General features: G+C 46.9%; 4 protein-coding genes across 4 annotated transcripts; 2 read left to right on the top strand and 2 right to left on the bottom strand.

The window, feature by feature from the left end:
- Positions 1 to 9: 9 nt before the first annotated feature.
- On the top strand, positions 10 to 1,739 carry GGS22DRAFT_186404 (uncharacterized protein; the record flags this gene model as incomplete). The annotated part of the gene is made up of 3 exons (XM_047964450.1): positions 10 to 563; positions 624 to 1,446; positions 1,512 to 1,739. 3 exons carry the CDS (start codon positions 10 to 12, stop codon positions 1,737 to 1,739), a joined length of 1,605 nt encoding a protein of 534 aa, XP_047821404.1.
- A 1,101-nt stretch (positions 1,740 to 2,840) lies between these two features.
- Positions 2,841 to 4,577, top strand: GGS22DRAFT_157502 (FAD-binding domain-containing protein). Its single transcript, XM_047960509.1, has one exon. The coding sequence runs from the start codon at positions 2,880 to 2,882 to the stop codon at positions 4,410 to 4,412; it is 1,533 nt and encodes a 510-aa protein (XP_047821403.1). The 5' UTR covers positions 2,841 to 2,879; the 3' UTR covers positions 4,413 to 4,577.
- Positions 4,578 to 7,023: 2,446 nt separating this feature from the next.
- Positions 7,024 to 13,564, bottom strand: GGS22DRAFT_186402 (ankyrin; the record flags this gene model as incomplete). Its single annotated transcript, XM_047964449.1, has 3 exons — positions 7,024 to 8,056; positions 8,104 to 12,183; positions 12,249 to 13,564. The coding sequence occupies 3 exons, from the start codon at positions 13,562 to 13,564 to the stop codon at positions 7,024 to 7,026; spliced, it is 6,429 nt and encodes a 2,142-aa protein (XP_047821402.1).
- A 616-nt stretch (positions 13,565 to 14,180) lies between these two features.
- Positions 14,181 to 16,486, bottom strand: GGS22DRAFT_111398 (uncharacterized protein). The gene is made up of 4 exons (XM_047957959.1): positions 16,124 to 16,486; positions 14,446 to 16,072; positions 14,353 to 14,375; positions 14,181 to 14,210 (listed from the first exon to the last, which is right to left on the bottom strand). The coding sequence occupies exons 1-2, from the start codon at positions 16,262 to 16,264 to the stop codon at positions 14,774 to 14,776; spliced, it is 1,440 nt and encodes a 479-aa protein (XP_047821401.1). The 5' UTR covers positions 16,265 to 16,486; the 3' UTR covers positions 14,181 to 14,210; positions 14,353 to 14,375; positions 14,446 to 14,773.
- Positions 16,487 to 19,120: the final 2,634 nt, after the last annotated feature.

Here is a 19,120-nt window from a genome sequence, read left to right as displayed (position 1 = left end):
GTCACAGCCATGTCTCATAAATCTACCGATAGCTGCGAGACCAGCGCGAGCATGGCAGACACCACGCCCATCAATTTAGCTTCCCTGTCTCGGTCATCTTCGCCACACACAGATCATGCTGCTGATGGCGTTGACCCACCAACTATCCTGCAGTTTCCACGATCTTCAGTGTCTGGTATTCGTCACCGTCCTCGGTCCGGGACCTTCAAAACCGTTATGGATTTTAAAGATTTCGAGGGCCATCCGGTATGGCAACCCGGAGCCGAACCGGGAATTGACCCCTCAAAACCGGATGGTGGGCAGGGAACAGTACCCAACCTCCAGGCTCGGTGTCACATCACAATTGTAGACTTTTCGCAAGAACAATTGCAAGTGTCTAGATTGGACAATGACGAGCTTGTTGAATTCATCAAGGCACCACAACCTAGTTGGGCGCAATGTCGTTGGATCAATGTTAACGGCTTGTCGTGGGATGTGATACAGGTGTTGGGCTCATATAAAGGCCTCGATCCATTAAACATTGAAGATACAATGACTACGAGCAACCTTCCAAAGGTTGACTGGTAAGATTTCTCCACTTCCTGTCAAAATAAGCGCAATAACTAACCCCAATCCCATTATAGGAGGCATGATCAAGCATTTATAACCCTTACATGCCAAAAGTTGATGCGTCGAATAGAAGACGATGGTAGTGACGAGAGTGACGAAGCCCGGAGTATGGAAAGCTTTAACTCCGTGAAAAGCACCGTCAAAAAGGTTCGGCAATGGTTCACAAGCGAGGAGACTGAACCACCTGTTACTCCCTCTGGGGTTGAAAATGGGACAAGTCCATCAACACATCGTCACAGTGCTACACATAGACGCCGCAACTTCCAAAATGTCTCTGGACCAAACAGACTCCACACGTTACAAGGTTATCGTTCTTCGCGGAACACCATAAGAACGGAATACATGGAGGAGAACTCAGCCCTGTCTTCCCGGGGACTAGCGGTGATGGTCGAACAAGTATCTATGTTCATGACTACAGATAACACGGTCATATCATTCTTTGAGCAGTCTGCTGATGACGTCGAGAAGCCTATTCTCGCCAGGTTAGCGACCCCAGCTACTGTTATACGACAGTCATGCAATGCATCGATGGTCATCCAGGCTATCCTCGATGCGATAATCGATATGGCTATGCCTGTAACTTCATGTTACGCAGACGTATTGGGTGACTTGGAGCTAGACGTCCTTAATAAACCAAGAGCTAAGGATACGCAAAAACTGTACATCATTGTGACAGAGATCAACAAGATGTTCAGCCTTTTGAATCCCATCCAAACCCTGGTTAAAGCGCTTCGGGATAGAGCGAAGCTAACGCGGAAAGCCACGTCAAACGAAACTCAAACCCCACCAAATGGCATCACCATTGCGTCCGAAACTTATCCGTACCTGAGCGATGTGGTGAGTACATAAAAGTTTAGATATCTTGCGATCAATAGTGTATGACTTACTGACATTCATTTCAGTACGATCATTGTATCCTAGTCACTGGGGATCTAGCGTCGCTGAAACAATCAGCTGAGAATATGGTACAATTGATATTCAACGCTGTCCTGGCCAAACAGAGTGGCATCATGACAAGTCTCTCGATTATGAGTGCCATCGTTTTACCATTGATGCTCATGACCAGTTATTTTGGCCAGAACTTCGAAGACTTCCCATCAGTCAAGGAACATAGTGTGGGATACTTGTGAGCCTAGCTTCTTCCCAATACGGTGACCTGAGAGAATAGTATACTAACACAAAATAGTTGGCACATCGCCGTTCCAGTCGTTATTGGGACTATTCTAGTCGTTAAATACGAAACGGTATTAGAGTTATTGGGAAGATTACTCCGACGATGCAGGAAGAGACGAGTAAAGAAGGTTACTTGGGAAAAGTTGCATAAAATTGGATAGTCGATACAGGGTTTGTTTTGCAGTGCTAGAGCCAGATGGATATTTCCAGGTTTATTCATCGGTGCGTATGCCACTATACAATTAATGAACTTATATATCAGTGAGACAGTGGAGGGGGCGAACGATACGACGGCATGATGATAAAGGAACCATACGATACTTTGCGAAATGGTAGGTGAGATGTTTTAATGTGGATAGAAACTGGGGCAGAGAGACCGCGAAATGATGCGAAACCACGAAACACGACCGCGAACGATTACAAATATGGCGACGAATTACGAAGTTTTCAGTGAGTCAAGATACCTACCTAACATCTACTGTTTTTTATAAGGATATCCCCTAGCCACAGTCCATTTACCTTACAAGAGGGGTGATAGACGAAGCTCATTGCGTTCTTGTTAGGCTACGTACGCTAGTTGTGTATATGGCTATGATCGCGAGTTTGGTTCAGGACCCTCTCGGTGGCGGTATGTGGTGTCATAATATGCTAATAAATATCCCCCACCTACGGACGCTGGATAAATCGTAAGTTATGTCGGTTTCATTATTTATACTTAATACTTAAATGTGGGAGACTCACCCATTCATAAACGGTAATAATTCCATGAGAAAATCGCGGCTTGAACCCTACCTGGACCTAATAGCAATACCGATGTTAAACCATTATATCAGTCGGCACGATATATAATGGCCAAAAAGTAACTCTTGCAGAAAATAATAGCCTTATTAATTTTAATTATTACATAGACTAATATCTTCTGATCCCCCAAGCCTCAAGTGAAAAATAGGGGTATGATTTACCCCTCGCCAACTGCTCCCAGCTGCAAGGTTGATTAGTCATCTCAGTTCATGATCCATGTTTCAAAATCCAAAATCACGGTTACGTTACGCGAATCTTCGCAATTCAAACTCTAATAGACGCGTCCATTTATAAAAATGGAAGCTCACAATAATGCGGTAACATCCATATCCGGAAGGCTACGGCAATTCTACGCGCAACGCCGGCCTTTCCGCGTTTACCATGGTTCCACGAACAGTACCCGCGCAGCCGAAAAGAGTCGCGACAACACGGTAGACACTAGCAAGCTCAACCATATCCTGGAAGTTGACGAGGATAATAAAATCGCGCTGGTTGAGCCAAATGTGTCAATGGACGCGCTCGTCAACGCGACCGTGCATCACGGATTGGTTCCGTTAGTTGTCATGGAATTCCCTGGCATCACCGTTGGCGGCGGCTTTAGCGGCTCTGCCGGTGAGAGTAGCTCGTGCCGTCACGGACCATTCGATTCAACAATCAATTGGATCGAAATCGTTCTTCCAAATGGTGAAATATCAAAAGCTTCTAAAACTGAAAAGCCGGACCTTTTCTGGGGAGCTGCGTCGGCTTTCGGAACGCTCGGAGTTGTTACTCTTCTTGAAGTTCAGCTGAGAGACGCCGCTGACTTCATCGAACTGACGCATTATCCGGTGAGTGGCGTTCCGGAAGCCTGCAAGAAGATACAAGAAGAAGTTGCAAATCCTGTTGTGGAGTTCGTCGATGCGATCGCATTTTCTCCCAAAACAGCTGTCGTGTGTTCCGGTCGCTTAGTCGATTCCATCCCCACAGGTTCTAAACCAAGGCGATATTTACGACGTCGTGATTCATGGTTCTACCTTGACGTACAGAAAAGAGCTGAAAAGTCGAAACAACCCGTTATCGACTATGTCCCCTTGATTGACTACCTGTTTCGATGGGATCGTGGTGGATTCTGGGTGGCTAGGTATGCCTACAAGTACTTTTTCACGCCATTCAATCGCATCACTCGCAGCATTCTAGATACTTACATGCACGCCCGTGTAATGTACCACGCTTTACATAAGAGTGGGCTATCTGATACTTATATAATCCAAGATGTCGGCGTACCGTACGGCGCCGTCGACAACTTCTATCACTGGGTAGACGAGACCCTAGGCATATACCCCCTCTGGCTGTGTCCAATCCGCACAAAGAGAGACGCGCCCAACTCAGCGCACGGCCTACACGCCGACTTCGCGGACCCCAAAGGCCCTGAGTTCATGCTCAATTTCGGCATCTGGGGACCCGGACCGAATGACTACGAAGAACTAGTCCGTTTAAACCGAGCGATTGAGCAGAAGTTGCGCGAATTAGACGGGAAGAAGACGTTGTATGCGCAGGCCTACTACACCGAGGAGGAGTTCTGGCAGACTTACAACCGCCCCGCATACGAGACTGTTCGTGAGAAGTACCATGCGTCCCACTTACCAAGTATCTACGACAAGGTTAAGGTTGATGAAAGTGCGAAGAAGAATGCTACAGAGAACTCGAGAATGCCTGTCGCTCTCCGCAATGTTAGACCGTTCCAAGGCCTGTATGGTGTCTATAAGGCATGGCGTGGTGGCGACTACCTGCTGCAGAAGAAAGGGGAGAAGGTTGATGTGGAGGGCTCACCTGTGAAGCAAGGTTCATAGGGACTACGATAAGCTCAGAGCTTATAGATGTTTGAGCAGAGCTCTTGGTCTACGGCATTGTACTCGACGTAATACGACTGATGGTGTATTGTGTATATAGGTAGTTGGAAGTAGCGGTGCCTTCCGATTTTCGTGATTTCTATACAGGTGTGTATCTCTACTACCCATAAATTGACTATTAGATGAATTTTAACATTATAGCCACATAGTTTACATGAGTCATGTGCTCAAAGTTTTTGAGCAATTAATATTTTGCTCAGTGAGCGCAATTTTTCGTACCTACTAGGTAGGTAGCTATTGCCTCTTGATTGTCAATCAACTAAGAGCTACAGAAAAACCTGCTCAAATAATTACATAAATTCCCTCTGATGCCACCTCTTTAAACCCCAACTTATTCTCTTCATCATTTCTATCTACCTAGGTATTCTTCCTCTTTCTTATCTTTCTTGAGTACTTTCAGCTTTTATAATCATTCCAAACCTTGGAACTCATGAGGACTCTCCTTTAACAGAGACAGTCCAAGTTCCCTTTCTATGTCCATCCATAGCACATTCTTTATTATGACTTCCTAGCTTTTTCGAAAAGAATATACCCCAGCGACTGCTAAGGGTGAGACCTTTACAGAATCGCAAGTTCAGATGCATTCTCCCAAGAGGGGAACAATCAATGCATAGCGCCCGGGTCTGGCGCGATAGTGATGTGATTACTTTAGTTCTCTTGAAACATGGCCCTATTACTGACTATCGAAACAGGCCCTTTTACTAGAAAGAAACATTACCCACACCATGGCAGGGACGTGCATCCATAATTTGGGCTTCTCGCCACTTCAGACCATTTTCGGCCAGGCACCGGCCAAGACTCCTCTTGCGTGTATTTCAGGAGAGTCCGCTAGACTGTCCCTCCATTAAGCGAAGATTCAATGAATCTTTTATCGCCCACCTAACTCTGGTTCTTGTAGCACCTCCGGCGTGCTTTCTTTATTTCCTAAACTTTTTAACAATTATTTTTACCACAACCGAGTTGATCCAAGAGATTGACTGGGGCGATTCGTACGAGGACATGTACTCTACGATCGTGGGGATGGCGGGGCAATTAGATAAACAAAACTAGGACCCGATCGATATAATGACCAGAGCTGTGAGGCAAGATAGCAAGGCTATGAAGATGCTCTTGCATTCTTCCCTATCAAGAACGCCAACTATTCTCACGATAAAATTACGATCAGAGCATTAACAAATGCTTCAACGAAACATTATTCTTACACATTATAACCCAAATCGGCCACTCTATATCTAGGACATAATATCAGTATAAGATTACAAAAGCGAAGCGAGAACCCTCAGCGGCAGCACCGCGGACGAGGCGGAAACTAAGCATGCCCCATCCACCCAAAGATACTTAACCATACGCAATAGAACTGTTCGCCAAGATGCGCATCGACGGCATGTTCCTGAAGGAACTAGATCCGACTGAGAGGGAACAGCCTGCCACTACACAAGGTTCATCCTTGAAGCTGCATACACATCACACACTGATTCTGGACTCAAACTTCGAAGAGATGGATGAACTGGATGTCGTTGAGTCAGACGATGAGTATTCTTCAGATGAAGAGGAGGAAATCGAGTTTGAGTCGGAAAACTAGATTTCTTATTACGACCTGGTCATGTCTCTAAACTGATTACTGGTGGTCCCAGAGAGGCATTCAATTGATCATCATCTGCGCTGAAGCCATGGAACCGGTCTAAACGGAGGCACTGGACTCCTCCTGAGAAATATTGGTTGACGGAATTGACGCGGGAATGTCTCGATGCCGGAATGTTCGAGTCGAGCATGACAGCAAATGGGAATCTTTCGGATTGGACAGCACAGCCTGTGCTTGTGGCGAAGGACAAGGTCTTGGCCCTGCTATGCCTCGATTATTTGTTTCATTGATTGAAGAGAAATTCGTTTCTGTTTCGTGTTTTAGGACTCTGCTTTGTCCTTTGTTTATCTATGTACCTACATAAATTTCTATGGGTAACTGTGCCTTAAGTATGTATTGATATGAGGTCAGTCTGATCTTACGTTCCGGAGGATTGACGAGCGAACGAGATAATCTCAAAGTGCCACAATGGTTTACCCAAACTTTGAGGGCTATTGTGTATTAAATCAAGCTTTTAAAAATAAAATCAATTGTTTCAAATATGAAAACTCACTTACCTATCTAGTACCATGTTGACAATCCAGTCCAATTACGAAGATTTGGGCCAAAGATTTAGACGTTCCTTGCCTGGTACGCGATTATATACCTAAGCAGCTGATTCGTACTGTGTTTAATCCAAGCTAAAACCGAAACCTAACAGTGATCCCTTCACTAAATTCTCGTGCGTAGCTGCTGGAATGTAAGCCTGCTTAGGGGTCTTGGCCACTAAAGAAAAACGCCACACAGTAATAAAATTGCATCCATTTCTAATTTACACGGCTTTAAGCCATCAGCACCCGTAGCGCATAATCCAAAATTTTGCCCCGAACCTTCCTATACAATCCCTCATCGCAATAAATAGGTCGAGAACATGGGTGCCCTTCTTTCCCACTTCTCACACAGAAACAATCTAACCTAAGAAATACCGCTCTAGGGCTTCACCTCCAGTTCGTCTGTAGTAAGGCTACTGTTTCCATCTCCATCTTCCTGAGCGACCGAAAGTTCTGTAAAGCGCCCCACCTGAAGCCACTCTCTGATCTCATCAGACCCAGCCAAGGCAAGACAGTCTCTAGGACCGTTCGCGCCGACATAACTAGTTGAAGCATCGCGGCTTACCAAAAGCTTCACGGCTTCGAGATGCCCGCAAGCACTTGCTATCATAAGCGCCGATCCAATTGAACAGCCTTCGAAGTCGATGTCAGCTCCGGCCAAGAGGCAATTCTCGATGATCTCCACGAGGCCCCGCGAAGCAGCTTCGCACAGAGGGCTCCGTCCACGTTGCGGCTCCAAGTTCAACATTTTGCGAAGGAGATCACGAGGTAGTGCCCTCGAAAGATCCTTGAACCCCGTTCTTAGGAAGGCTATTGTCCCAAGGGCCTGCCACTGCATATGCCACGGAAACGGAATAATTCGAGAAAGATCCAGGTTGTGGCCTAGCACAAAATCTAATGAGTCTTGTCGACAAATTGCATGATGGATAAGACTCCAGCCGCCTTCCTCCTCCGACATCAAGTCTATGCCATGCTGCAACATAATCTTAATTCTAGACGGACTGAGATCGATCTTCATGCAGAATGCCGGTAATTTTTCAGTCAGTGTTTGCACCTGAGATAAGTCAGGACGATGCTTCAAAAATATCTGAATTAGCTCTTCAAACTTGGGTTTCATAGGTTGAGTCACTAGGAGCTTGAGATCAGACATATCAGCAAGCCATGCTGTTGGTGCCCCCGCGCCAATGAGATATTCTGCCATATCAGCATCAACTACCCGTTCGAGGGGGTATCCGCCGTAAACATCGGGGATATGAACGCTAGCGCCGTGCTCTATAAGTAGCGAAGCGATTTCTATGTCGCCACAAGAAGCAGCAATGTGCAACGGTGTTAAATAATTATCATCGGGATGCCGGCGATTTAGTATTGCTTTGATTGCTTCCGAGGGAGACAGGTCCGATTTGACAATAGTTCTAGAAAAGATATTAGAGAGGAACCCAAAGGTGTTAACATAACGCACCGAAACGTCGCCATTCTATCAACAAGGCTCTTTAGGAGGATCTTGAAATTCTCGTTATTTTCACTCCAGAGGGCATGGTGAAAAGGATAATCATCGTCCACAAGCAGGTTACCGCCTTGAGACCAATATGCCTCCAGAAACTTAGGCACTAGAGACTCGAAGTCAGGCTTCGTTACAACCTTCTCAAACATGCTGATCCCAATCCCAAGGGCGCTTTCTCGCTCGGCCTTTAGAACGTTGACTCCTTGGTCGACAAACCAGGTCGCAATATCAAGCTTGGACTGATTGATTGCCAGAAATAATAGATTCGATCCACGAACATCGGCTAGGGGATCATCGTATTCCCGATGTTTAGCAAATAACTCCTTGCAGCGATTCAAATCTCCTTCACTGATGAATAACTCAACGGCGTATTGGAATAAATCTTGTACTTGGGATCTCGTAGGGTTGCTATCCGGCCAAATTTGGCGTTCTAGCTTTTGGGCAGCATTCTCAGTATCCCGATCTAACCACTCTAGAATGTCTTTATGGCCCAACTTATATGCGTAGCGATACGGAGTGTCACCAGAGGAATCTATTGATAACTTCGCACCGTGCTCTACTAGGAACTTCACTTTCGGTAGAGAGTCCGCAATGACTGCTAAATGTAGAGGAGTTCTGCCGATGTCGTCTTCTGCCGATATATCAGCTCCATGGTCAAGTAGGATTTTGGTTATCTCTACGGAATCGTGAAAAGCGTCGATGTGTAGTGGTGTGAGACCTTCTTCTGATACCGATTCTTCAACAGTCAGTAAATCCTCATCGAGATAAAAGCTGAGACATCCAACGGCACCCTTTGCTGAAGCTAAATGCAAAGCATTTGCCTTGTGAGCATCCACATTATGCTTCTTAGTGCCAGCGAGGACTGATATCTTCCTTTTCCAATCAAATGTTGTTGACATTCGAGAAGTACGCTTTAAAATATTCTTTAGGAAAACCACATTGTCTCCCGTGATTGCCATTTGCGCGGCATCGCGCGAACGGGGAATAGAAAAGCCGGGATCGGCTCCGAGGTCGAGGAGCAACTCGGCACACTGGTAAGAGGCCTTAGACACATGGTAGACGAGGACAGGCTTTTCCTCATCTCGCCCTGTCCCATTAACATCAACGCCTCGCTGAACGAGGGCCTTGACCAACCACAGGATACTAGTGGCATCTTCGCTTGTTGCAAGCCTATGCAGAAGTGAGAGCCCTGATCCATGTGGTGAGTTTTCTCTCAGTTTTCGGTCGTTCGAGTGGTTGAGAAGTTTTTGAAAGAACTTAGAACCTTTGTCGGTTTTGCATAGCCTGAGAGCCCTGTGAGCCTTGAAGGCATACTCCACTGCGGACCCTTCTTTGCCTACACGCTGATGTATATCCACGCCCCGCTCTAGAAGTAGCTGCAGTACCTTTACGTTCACATCGGTGATTGCACGTTTGAAGTAGTTAATCGTGGCATCTGAAATCTTGGCTGGTTCCCACCATTTTGTTTGATCGAGCACATTGCGCAAGGCCTTCACAGGCAAATATCCAGTTGGGTCGTCTCCCAAGTCCTCATATTTCAGCAGACTCGAGAATAGCGGAAGCACACCTGACTGCCGGTTCTGTTCCTCATAAGCCCTCATGGCACCAAGCTTGAGATAAGCCGGGATAATCAATTCAAAGAACACATCCCATTCGTATGAATCGGTGATATCTGAATCGTCGTCACTGATCTCTTGATCAAACTTGGCTAACGAACTTTGTACAGCACAGATAAACTCCCAGCATGACCCTACCTCTCCACCTCTATTACCAATTGATATCAGAGGGAAAAGGGCTTCCACAATATCTAGATCTGGGATATCATTGTGCGATAAAGAGCGTAAGATATACCGTTCGACTGGTAGAAGCCCTTCATAGATGTAATCGCGTGCCTGCTTGTAGTATCTTAGCAGAATCTGAACACAATCAAAAGAAGCTGATCTTGGTATACTGTGCAGCGGAGTGAGGCTGCCGTATTCGGCTTCTTCTGGTATGGCGCCGGCCCTAAGAAGGCCATTGATCACCTCTTCTGAGCCCCCGGCCGCTGCGTCTCCAAATACACGCTCCTGATTCTCCCAGAAATTAGGGATGCTAGGGCACAGATCTAGTAAATGGAAGAGCTTTTGCTTTGATAGGTCAGAGGTGTCTTTTAACAATAGAGATAATGGCGTGTCACCGCCGCTATTCCTCTCTATAAGAGCCTTCGCAGTGGCCTGAGGATCGATTTTGTAGAGAATATCTAATGCGTCGTGTGTCCATCGATAGTCTTCTGCCCAACAATGACAGATATTCGAGCCCCCAGAGTTCGAGGTGAATAAGGAGATTCCACGATTGCCAAAAATATCGAACACTGGCCTGAAGTCGCCATAAGCCGAAATTTGAATCGCGAACCTGCCAACCGAATTCTCTTTGTTTGGGTCACAGCCCATATCTAGTAAAAGCTCCAGGACATCAAGGGCCACATGTTGTACTGCCATGTGTAATAATGTGTTTCCTTCGCTATCAAAAGAGTCCATCACATTGATTCGATCGTCAGCTAGACATTGCTTTGCGACCCCAATCTCATTATTGCGAACAGCAGCAACAGTTCTGGTAGTCAAGGTCTCTGTAGACATGGTGATTCTCGAATCTACGATGAAATCGAGTTGTGTATAGGAAAAGTTCAAGGTGATGGCGAAGTGCCATAAAGTAGAGCTCATTTTTAAGCTCCAATCAGCCCCTTCGGAGGTTACCGCTCGGATGAAGTACAGAATTTCGAGCGTTGAGGACTCGATATTAGGATTGAGGGGTGTTTTAGATGACTTGCAGCGCATCAGGAGTTGATCCACACTTCCAACAAAGATACCAACCTCAGTTTGGCTGGGTATAAACCCGGACTCGAGAAGTTTCAGAACAGCGTTGAAATCTTGCAGTTCTATGACGAGAATACAACATACCGAAAAGATAGAAAGCTCCCCCTCATCAAGTTCATGGTTTGAGGCCTTCGCGCCCCTTTCGATAAGACACTCGATCGTTGAGTTGCGTCGCTCTGTATTCTTAAGAAACTCCGGATACCTAGAAATAAACTCCATAAATTGAGGTTGGTCTGATCTAACACCAAATGGTATTCCTAAAATGGTGACCATGGCAAGATCGATGGGCCTGGCGCGGCGAAAACGCGCGCTTACGGCTGCGCCCTGATTCAATATGGAAGTGCAGACTTGAGGGAGACTTAGAGCCGCAGCCATGTGCAGTGGTTGGAAACTTGGATCCATGACTGCCTTGATGACGAGACGAGAAAGGTCATATGGGAAATGCATGTAACCAAAAGACTCTTTCAGTAGTTCATATATAGCTCCTATCGCCCAGGAGCAGAACCAGGGGGTCTTCTGCGGCTTGAAAAGAGATTGGGAAAGTTCGAGGATGACGGCGTCATATGACTGAACAGGCGCTATAAACCTAAGCCAGTTGATTACTGCATACGGATAGAACGAAAAGGTCTTATTTCTCTTCCTTATGAGGGACTCTTCCTTGCTCGTGTCTTCTGGTCTTCTTTCAAAGTTCTTCAATTGCAAAAATCTCAGGCACTGGGTGGCCAAACGTGTACGGGCACCAGTTCTAGAGACCATATATTTTTTAATATTGGGTTTTCCGACGTCTGCTGTAAGGGCCTCGTGATCCTCAAGAAACTCTCGGACGGAGAAGTGGGCGAACTCGTATGATAATCCATCTTCCGACTTTCGAATGAGACTGCTACACCTTAAGGCTATTTCGTCTTCTGAAACTGTGTTAGACTCGTCGAGGAAGTCTCCGAGTTTGTCTGGTGTGGATACCGCTTGGCGTAGTTGCGTGATAGTCAGTTTAGGCTCATCAATCGCAATGAATTGAAGGCACATTTGCACAAGAGCCTGTACAGCTGGAGAACACCTGTTGACTCTCTCTAGAAGCCGTCGATAACTTTCAGGGAGGTTGGGCGGCAATTTGTGTAATGCTTCTCTTCTCTCTTGATCATGAGCACAATCGCAGAGGTAGTCCAATTGACAAACGACCCACCGGAACCTAGGTTAATCTTGTCAGCGTCTTATAAGTATTTCCCTAGTAACTAGCTACTTAATTATACTCACATCCCCTGTGATCGAATAGTCAGAGTCTCTAATATTTCCTCCTTCATCGTCATATCGGCAAGCCGTAATCGGCGGTTTTGAACTCTCCTTTCGATCTCAGACGCGACATAAAGTTTAACATCCTCTATTTGAGCTTCAATTAGGATCGACTCATAATCCTCACCTAGTCCCTGTCGAATCTCTTGATGACCTCGACTGAGGACGGCTATTGAAAGTGTTTCAGTGTAATCCCCGAGTTCACGTAAAACATCAAGGACGAAATTAACGTTATCTCCACACTCGTCGAGACCATCGAGTACAAGGATGGTCTGGTCAAATAGTTCTGATATTTCAGTGATTTTGGCTCGAAGGTCGTCGGGATCAGGCGATTTGGCGAACCCCGTCGCCGGATGAAGTGTTTCATAATAATCCTTGAGAATCAAAAAGGCCTCCTCTTTCTGACGTGCTAGTTGAGCAGCAATTGCCCCTAGGATATTGACGGGCTCCCAAGTATCAGCGTTCTTGTAGTCGCAGAAGAAAAATGCAACGCTGACTGATGATTCACGGTGGCTACGCTCAAGCGCTTCCTGGATCACCGAGCCCGCTAAGACCGTTTTTCCGGCTCCAGGGATACCAGTTAACCATAGCCTAGACTTCGGGGTCTCAAGCCAGTCCCTAAAATCTGGCGAGTCCATCAACCAAAGCCCAGTCATCGCATGGCGGAGCTTGATGCTCAACTCAAGATACGGCTGAGGACTGATTTTTACAAAATAATCCAGCACACGTTGCTCTTCGTTCTTTACAACGATAATGGTGTTGATCTCAATTCGTCGCGTCGCCTCCTCAATTGAAGAAACCCTTTTACCCAAATCATCAACTTTAGCAAGCGATACTTGTAACTTTTGCATAGTGTCGGCAGATAACGCCATGATGATGGTCTCTTTGTGGCGGGCCAGCTCCGTAAGCAGGTCTTGCGTCTCCGAGGACGAGAATGGCCATTTGAGCTGCTGAACAACCGCGCCGATCTTAGATTTGGCGAGCCGATCGACAGCCTTCCTGACCCTCTTCTCGATCTTGTCGAGCGTCCGGCGACAATGATTAAGATAGTGCAGCCTGAGCGTTGGATCGAATTTGTCTCCTTCCGATTCTAGCGTTGTAGCGATCGCTTCTAGGGTACGTAATACACTAGAAAGGCCATTGATCTCGTCGGCGAGAGATTGAATGTCATTTCTGGCATCTTTCACGCCTCTGACATATTTGTAGACCAGCTTGAACGTCAGGTCGGCCAAAGAGATCAAACCAGCGATGCTGGCTGAGACGGAGAGTGGATCGGACATCGGTTCCGATATCAGCGTGGTTGACCATCGATGAAGGTTCTCGAGGGGAGAAGTCGATCGAGGGGCTGAAGATGGTAGACAAAATCACCAGCGTAGTATTGTACCCGATGCAAACGTGCATGCTTACTTACTCCACGGCGCTTATCCAAGAAAAACCCCCGCCATGCTAACCCAGCACTCATTGGATGCCTTGTTCGAATAGGCGTAATGTGAATAGCTGATGATACATGTACGCTTCTGGGGTGCTTCTGGGGTGCATTTCGTTTCGTTTGCAAATTGCAAAGCGCTATCGCACATCTTAGTAGTATCCATGGATATCTCGAGAAACATTGGCGATACCCTGCTGTAAATTTCTAAGTAAACTAAAAGTGACTGAGCCGAATCAATAGCTAAAATAATTCTCGATCAAGCTTAGCTTTGCTCCCCTCAAAAGAGTGGGTGGTTATAATGAAAAGACACGGTTTTGCTCCTCTATGACAGGTATATACCGATGTTATGTTGGAAGGATAAAAAGTTAAAGTTCAAACTGAAACGATTCAAGGGACGAGGGAGTACCAAATCAATTAGCTTACGTAACACACTCCACAGCCTGTCCCCATCGGAGCTCGGGCACAGTACAGAGGTGCCTTCCTCTGTATGTACGAACCTGTAATTACCAATTAATCATCCTGACTTCTTACCTCAACATTCTCTAGACAACTTTACAACTAAAAAACGACCATTTCAATCATAAAATACGAAGACATGTTAACTTCTTTTCGGTGGCGGCAGATGTCAGGTTTACTAACATAACATGGAAGTTACATGTGTGCTACAGATAGGTAAATGTCACTACTGGTTAATCACAACTCTCTCTAATGAACTTATGAGAATCAACTTACTATATTCCACCAACACTACTATCGCGCCCCTAATTATCGATAGCACCTCGAAAGGCCATCCCATGAGAAGACCATTCAGCAAGTGCAAGGAGAAACCGAAATCTTTCCCGCGGTTGTGCAGAGGAACACTTTTTCTTTCTACCACCAGCTTCTCGTGGCGCTAAACACGAGAGCACATCCCCATCGGATGTCCGAAAAGGCTTGGGCACTATCAAAATACAGGGCGTTTGCACAGGGAGTTCTAAGCATTTCATGAAATTATATCTATCCCGTTAAGACTAACCCAACCAATCCCCCTTTCATGCCCTCTCAGTCATCATATATTTTCCTAGGAAGACAGCTTAACGACATAAGCACCACGCTCAATCGTGTTAATCATGATGTACCCGCTCTTGAAGTACGGGTAATGACTCCAAGTTCCCTGGAACTCGACCTGGCCACCGCCCTCCTCGTCGTCGTCCTCGGGGTAGATGTCGAAGTAAGCGACTTCCTTAACGCCCTTTCCAGTCGGGTCGGAGGGGATAGACGAGATATCCAGGATGTGCAGGCCGCCTCCGTAGTTGCTCTGGTACACGAAGTCCCCGTCGACGAACTGGTTGTGGTCGATGCCCTTGCGCGAGGCTTGGTAGTAGCCCGTCTGCTTGGGCGCCTCGAGCGACGAGATGTCCCAGATGTATGTGATCGGGTATCCCGGGGCTCCGAGGCCGGCGTGGTCGTACTCGTCGTACTCGTCGTCGAGCACGAGGTACTGCTGCCACTGTGTGTCTAGCACCCATCCCTGGTGCGTGTAGCTCGCGCCCTCGTATGAGGTTCGCGAGATGATCGACGGGCTCGCCTTGTCCGTTACGTTGTAGATCGTCAGCGTGTCCTCGTTGTATCCGTAGCAGATGTCCTCGCCCACGTACTTCTCGTCCGGTCCCCGGTAGATCAGGCACTGCGCGTCGTGCACGTAGCCGTCGCCCGCAGCGCAACCTGGAGATGTTAGGTTTGACAAGTCCGACAGGTCGATGAAGATCAGTCCCGAAGCGCAGCTTGAGTTTCGCGGCTGCGCGCCGGATGCTACGGCGTAGTTGCCCTCCTCGTTCGTCTGCACCGTGTGGGAACGTCCCGACGGTAATTCGTTCCAGTACGAGATGTCGTCCACGTTGTTGAACGTCTTAGGGCTAGCCGGGTCGATGTCCAGCAGCTTCGCCATGTCGAATACCTGGATACCGTGGTTGACGGCCTCGGATCCGATCACGATCAAGCTCTTAAGTCCCTTGATCTCTCGCCATAGTGACGGCTGGGCGGTCGGGTATTGGGGTAGGCGACCGAGGTAGATGAGCTTACCCTCGGAGCTAATCTCCGCGAAGGCGGCGCCGTCGGATTGCGCAATCGCGACGAACTCACGGCCGTCGGGGCTCGTCCAGCCCCACGATCCGGAACCCTCGCCACCGTTGCTGCCGAGGTCCGCGTGCGATTGGAAATCGTAGAGGTCTAGCTTGCTGCACTTGAAGCTGTAGAGCGGGTCGCCAGCTACGAGCTCCGCGATGCCGTCCGTGCAGGGGACTGAGGCGACAGCCTTGCTCATGCTCTTGTATTGGGAGGAGTCGAAGAGTCCTTGCTCTCGGCGGCCGGCCCAGTATGACTAGTTCTTGTCAGTGATATTGTGAAAGTGTGCCTTTTTAGGTTTGCTTACCTCCTTAGTAGCCATGATGGTCTCGTGTCGGATACCGCTGTCGAAGAGCTCCGCGGCCAATGCCTCATCTGGCGCCATCTCCTTGGCTACCGCATAGCTGGAGAGTGCCGCAAGGGCGACTGCGTTTAGAGAGTACCTCATCTTGTTTGGCGTCTGGTCACGGGGTCGACTTTACAACTACAGATCCTCGCGATCTTTATTTTCGGGCGTGAGGGACGAGAGAGAGGGAAACTAGTCCACAACTTAAGCGCATCCGGGCGATCCTTAAGTATTCATGGCGCGGGCGCAGACCAAGTTTCCGACGATAAGGCGGCTCGGGTCGACAAGCCGTAACCCCAATACTCCTAGATCGTATAGCGACGAGGGTAGCTTCATCCTGGGCAATGGCATCATGAGCGTAGATACTGTCGTAGCATCTCAATCTACCCAAAGCGGTAGGTGGGCGATTTTAATTTGTAGAGCGCGCGCGGCATCAGGCGAATTCTGGTTCTTTACCCCGGCAAATTGCCTGCGCCCAGCCCTTGGCAGGCGATTCACGGCCACCATCTGATTAGGACGGTTCGAAGAGAATCGACTTTCTCTATAGATGAGCCCTGTCCCGCCCAGCCTGCACTTAGGCCATGTTTTGTCCAATCGGCGCAGGTCTTTTGGATATATAGTACAAGATGCTGGAGGATTAATAAGGTTGGCATCTCTGCCGTTCCTCCTATCAATTGCCGAGAGAGGCAGGAGCGCAATCAAGCATCCCCACGTCGATGGAGGCTCTTGGCGACTCTGTTTACTGCGTGACCCTTCACCTTGGGTGGAAAGAGGGACATCAAAGCGAGGCGGTCGGGAATGAAGAGGGGATAGAGATGGGGTTATGAATGCGGAAGATTGGTCAGGTAAATCGTATGCGCACACACGCCATACACATGCGCATTTGTATCAACGAGGTCTTTTATGGGCTAGATCGCGATATGATCACTATCGTCATTGACGTAGCAGATTCGCACCGGTAACACAATAACAAAGGGCCGAATTCCCACTCGCGATCTCATTCGAAGATAAGTTAGTGTCGCGGGTGTCCTCCCGCCCGGATTTCGACGTCGAAGATCCTTCAGCCTCCGCGACGAGGCGTCCGGGGATTCCAACATGCCTAACCAGTCAGGTATCACCGGATTCCGTAGTTGTGCAACCTCTCCAATGCCAAGGTCCGCTTGGAATCTTCCCTGTCGATCTGCCTCGAATACGGGTTCCGTCGGGCTGACGAAGCCGGGGGGCATCCGACCAATCCAGTCTTCGCTTAGGGATGACAGAGTCCCCATTCAGGAAACTCCTCGTACGACACTCGGTCAACGAATCGACTAGCCGACATAGGAAGCTCGAAATATCTTCAGCTCTTGGGGACCAATACTTAAGACGATGGACCTGCTTGGCAGTGAACATTCAAGACTTCTAGAAGGGGACTCTAAATTCCCTTTCTTCTAGGCAAATTCGGCCTTTTCTTTGCCTTCCTAAATCCGTAGCAGCTAAGGTAAAGGGAAAAGGGGCTCGGTCTTAACTCTAGCGACGAGCGTGGAAGGAGTTAACGTTTACTCGTAAACATTAAAGTAACCGATGTTGGATCGCAGCATTCCAATGCTCTGTTCGGATTTGGATGTAGGTAAGACCGGCCCTTTCGAATAGAGATGTTGCAATCTTTTGATATGTTTAAAACTCCGTTTATGGTTGAGGAACACTATAATATATGGTGTGGAGTGTATACAATATAAATTTATATACTAGCCTCATGATTAACCCGTCAAACAAGGCTTTTCCAACCGCCTTCGAAACAATGTAGCGCGAAGGTACTGATAAATCGAATATTTCACAGGTCAATACCGACCAGGCAACTTACGTCTCACTTCAAAGATCTTGAAGATATCCACTCGATACGAAGGACGATATATTACTGGCAATACTGATATTGCGTACATGTACTCTTTCCATCAGATAAGTAGATATCCAAAGACCGAACATCGCCTAGAACCTCATTGAAAGAAACCGTTCTGACTTCATGTTCATAGGTACTGAGATATGACAATCGACGTTGTCTTTTTTCGTTATGGAAATTCAGTAAACCTACCAATAAGAGGAGCGTTCTCTAATATGGAGCTCGCCTATCGTCGCCGTCTTCGATTTATTTTCATATTATTCGATTAAGGACTCATCAGGAGACAACGGCGTATAAGCAGAAGAGTCTTTGGTGTGACCCTTAGAGGACTCTAACGAGGTAGTATATAAGGAGGACTTCGATCTTTAGAGTTGGAAAAGAATAAATGTTAATATTGTTACCATTGGCTTCGAGACATTTATCGGCATCCAGGTAAGTAAATTGCCACTCATCTAGAATATACAAGATAGTTAGGTATTTATACCTTATATAGGTATTATCAGTAAAGGTTTTATTACAGAGTCAGTGATAACAAAAGCGAGCTCGCTGTAAGGTCGCTCGAGAGTTGTAGAATAGGAGAACCTACCTAGATTTAAACAATTGTTTACATAAGCGTATGTTCCACAACATACTGCTAGCACGCCATTACATTGATTCTCCCTTTTAACCCCTGAAACCTTATTGATACAAATGATGATTATCATGACTATTGATATCTTGCGGTTAATCTTATATCCTATCACGTATTAGATATGAGAAAGAGATACCTAAAAGATGAAGTAGAAAGAGATGAAATGAAGTGTTAAATAAGAACTGTTGTGTCATTTCAACTCATAACTGATAACCATAACTATAATTCGTGATATAATTAGATAATGTTGAAATTTTCCCAATATGACCCCTATTATTCTTTTCCCGGAAATCTAGTAGCCCCCCCTGTTCATATAAGTACCTAGTAGGTACTTACCACATTATTCGGCAATTTTCGAAAATACCTACCTATCAACCGACAAAAAGTAAGAATATTGCCATTCAGATATGACTTGACAATTCGGATAATTGAACATCAAAAGAGGAGATCA

Source organism: Annulohypoxylon maeteangense (genome assembly GCF_022496945.1).
Source record: "Annulohypoxylon maeteangense strain CBS 123835 unplaced genomic scaffold GGS22scaffold_4, whole genome shotgun sequence".
Taxonomy (NCBI): Eukaryota; Fungi; Ascomycota; class Sordariomycetes; order Xylariales; family Hypoxylaceae; genus Annulohypoxylon; species Annulohypoxylon maeteangense.
The sequence above is the reverse complement of the archived record's forward strand: the minus strand, read 5'-3'. Positions and strand labels throughout refer to the sequence as shown.

Excerpts from the sequence above, each read along its gene's own strand:
- GGS22DRAFT_157502 (XM_047960509.1), top strand. The coding sequence starts at position 2,880 with ATGGAAGCTCACAATAATGCGGTAACATCCATATCCGGAAGGCTACGG.
- GGS22DRAFT_111398 (XM_047957959.1), bottom strand. The coding sequence starts at position 16,264 with ATGAGGTACTCTCTAAACGCAGTCGCCCTTGCGGCACTCTCCAGCTAT. Across the intron at positions 16,073-16,123 it reads CCATCATGGCTACTAAGGAG|TCATACTGGGCCGGCCGCCG; the intron begins GTAAGCAAACCT and ends GACAAGAACTAG.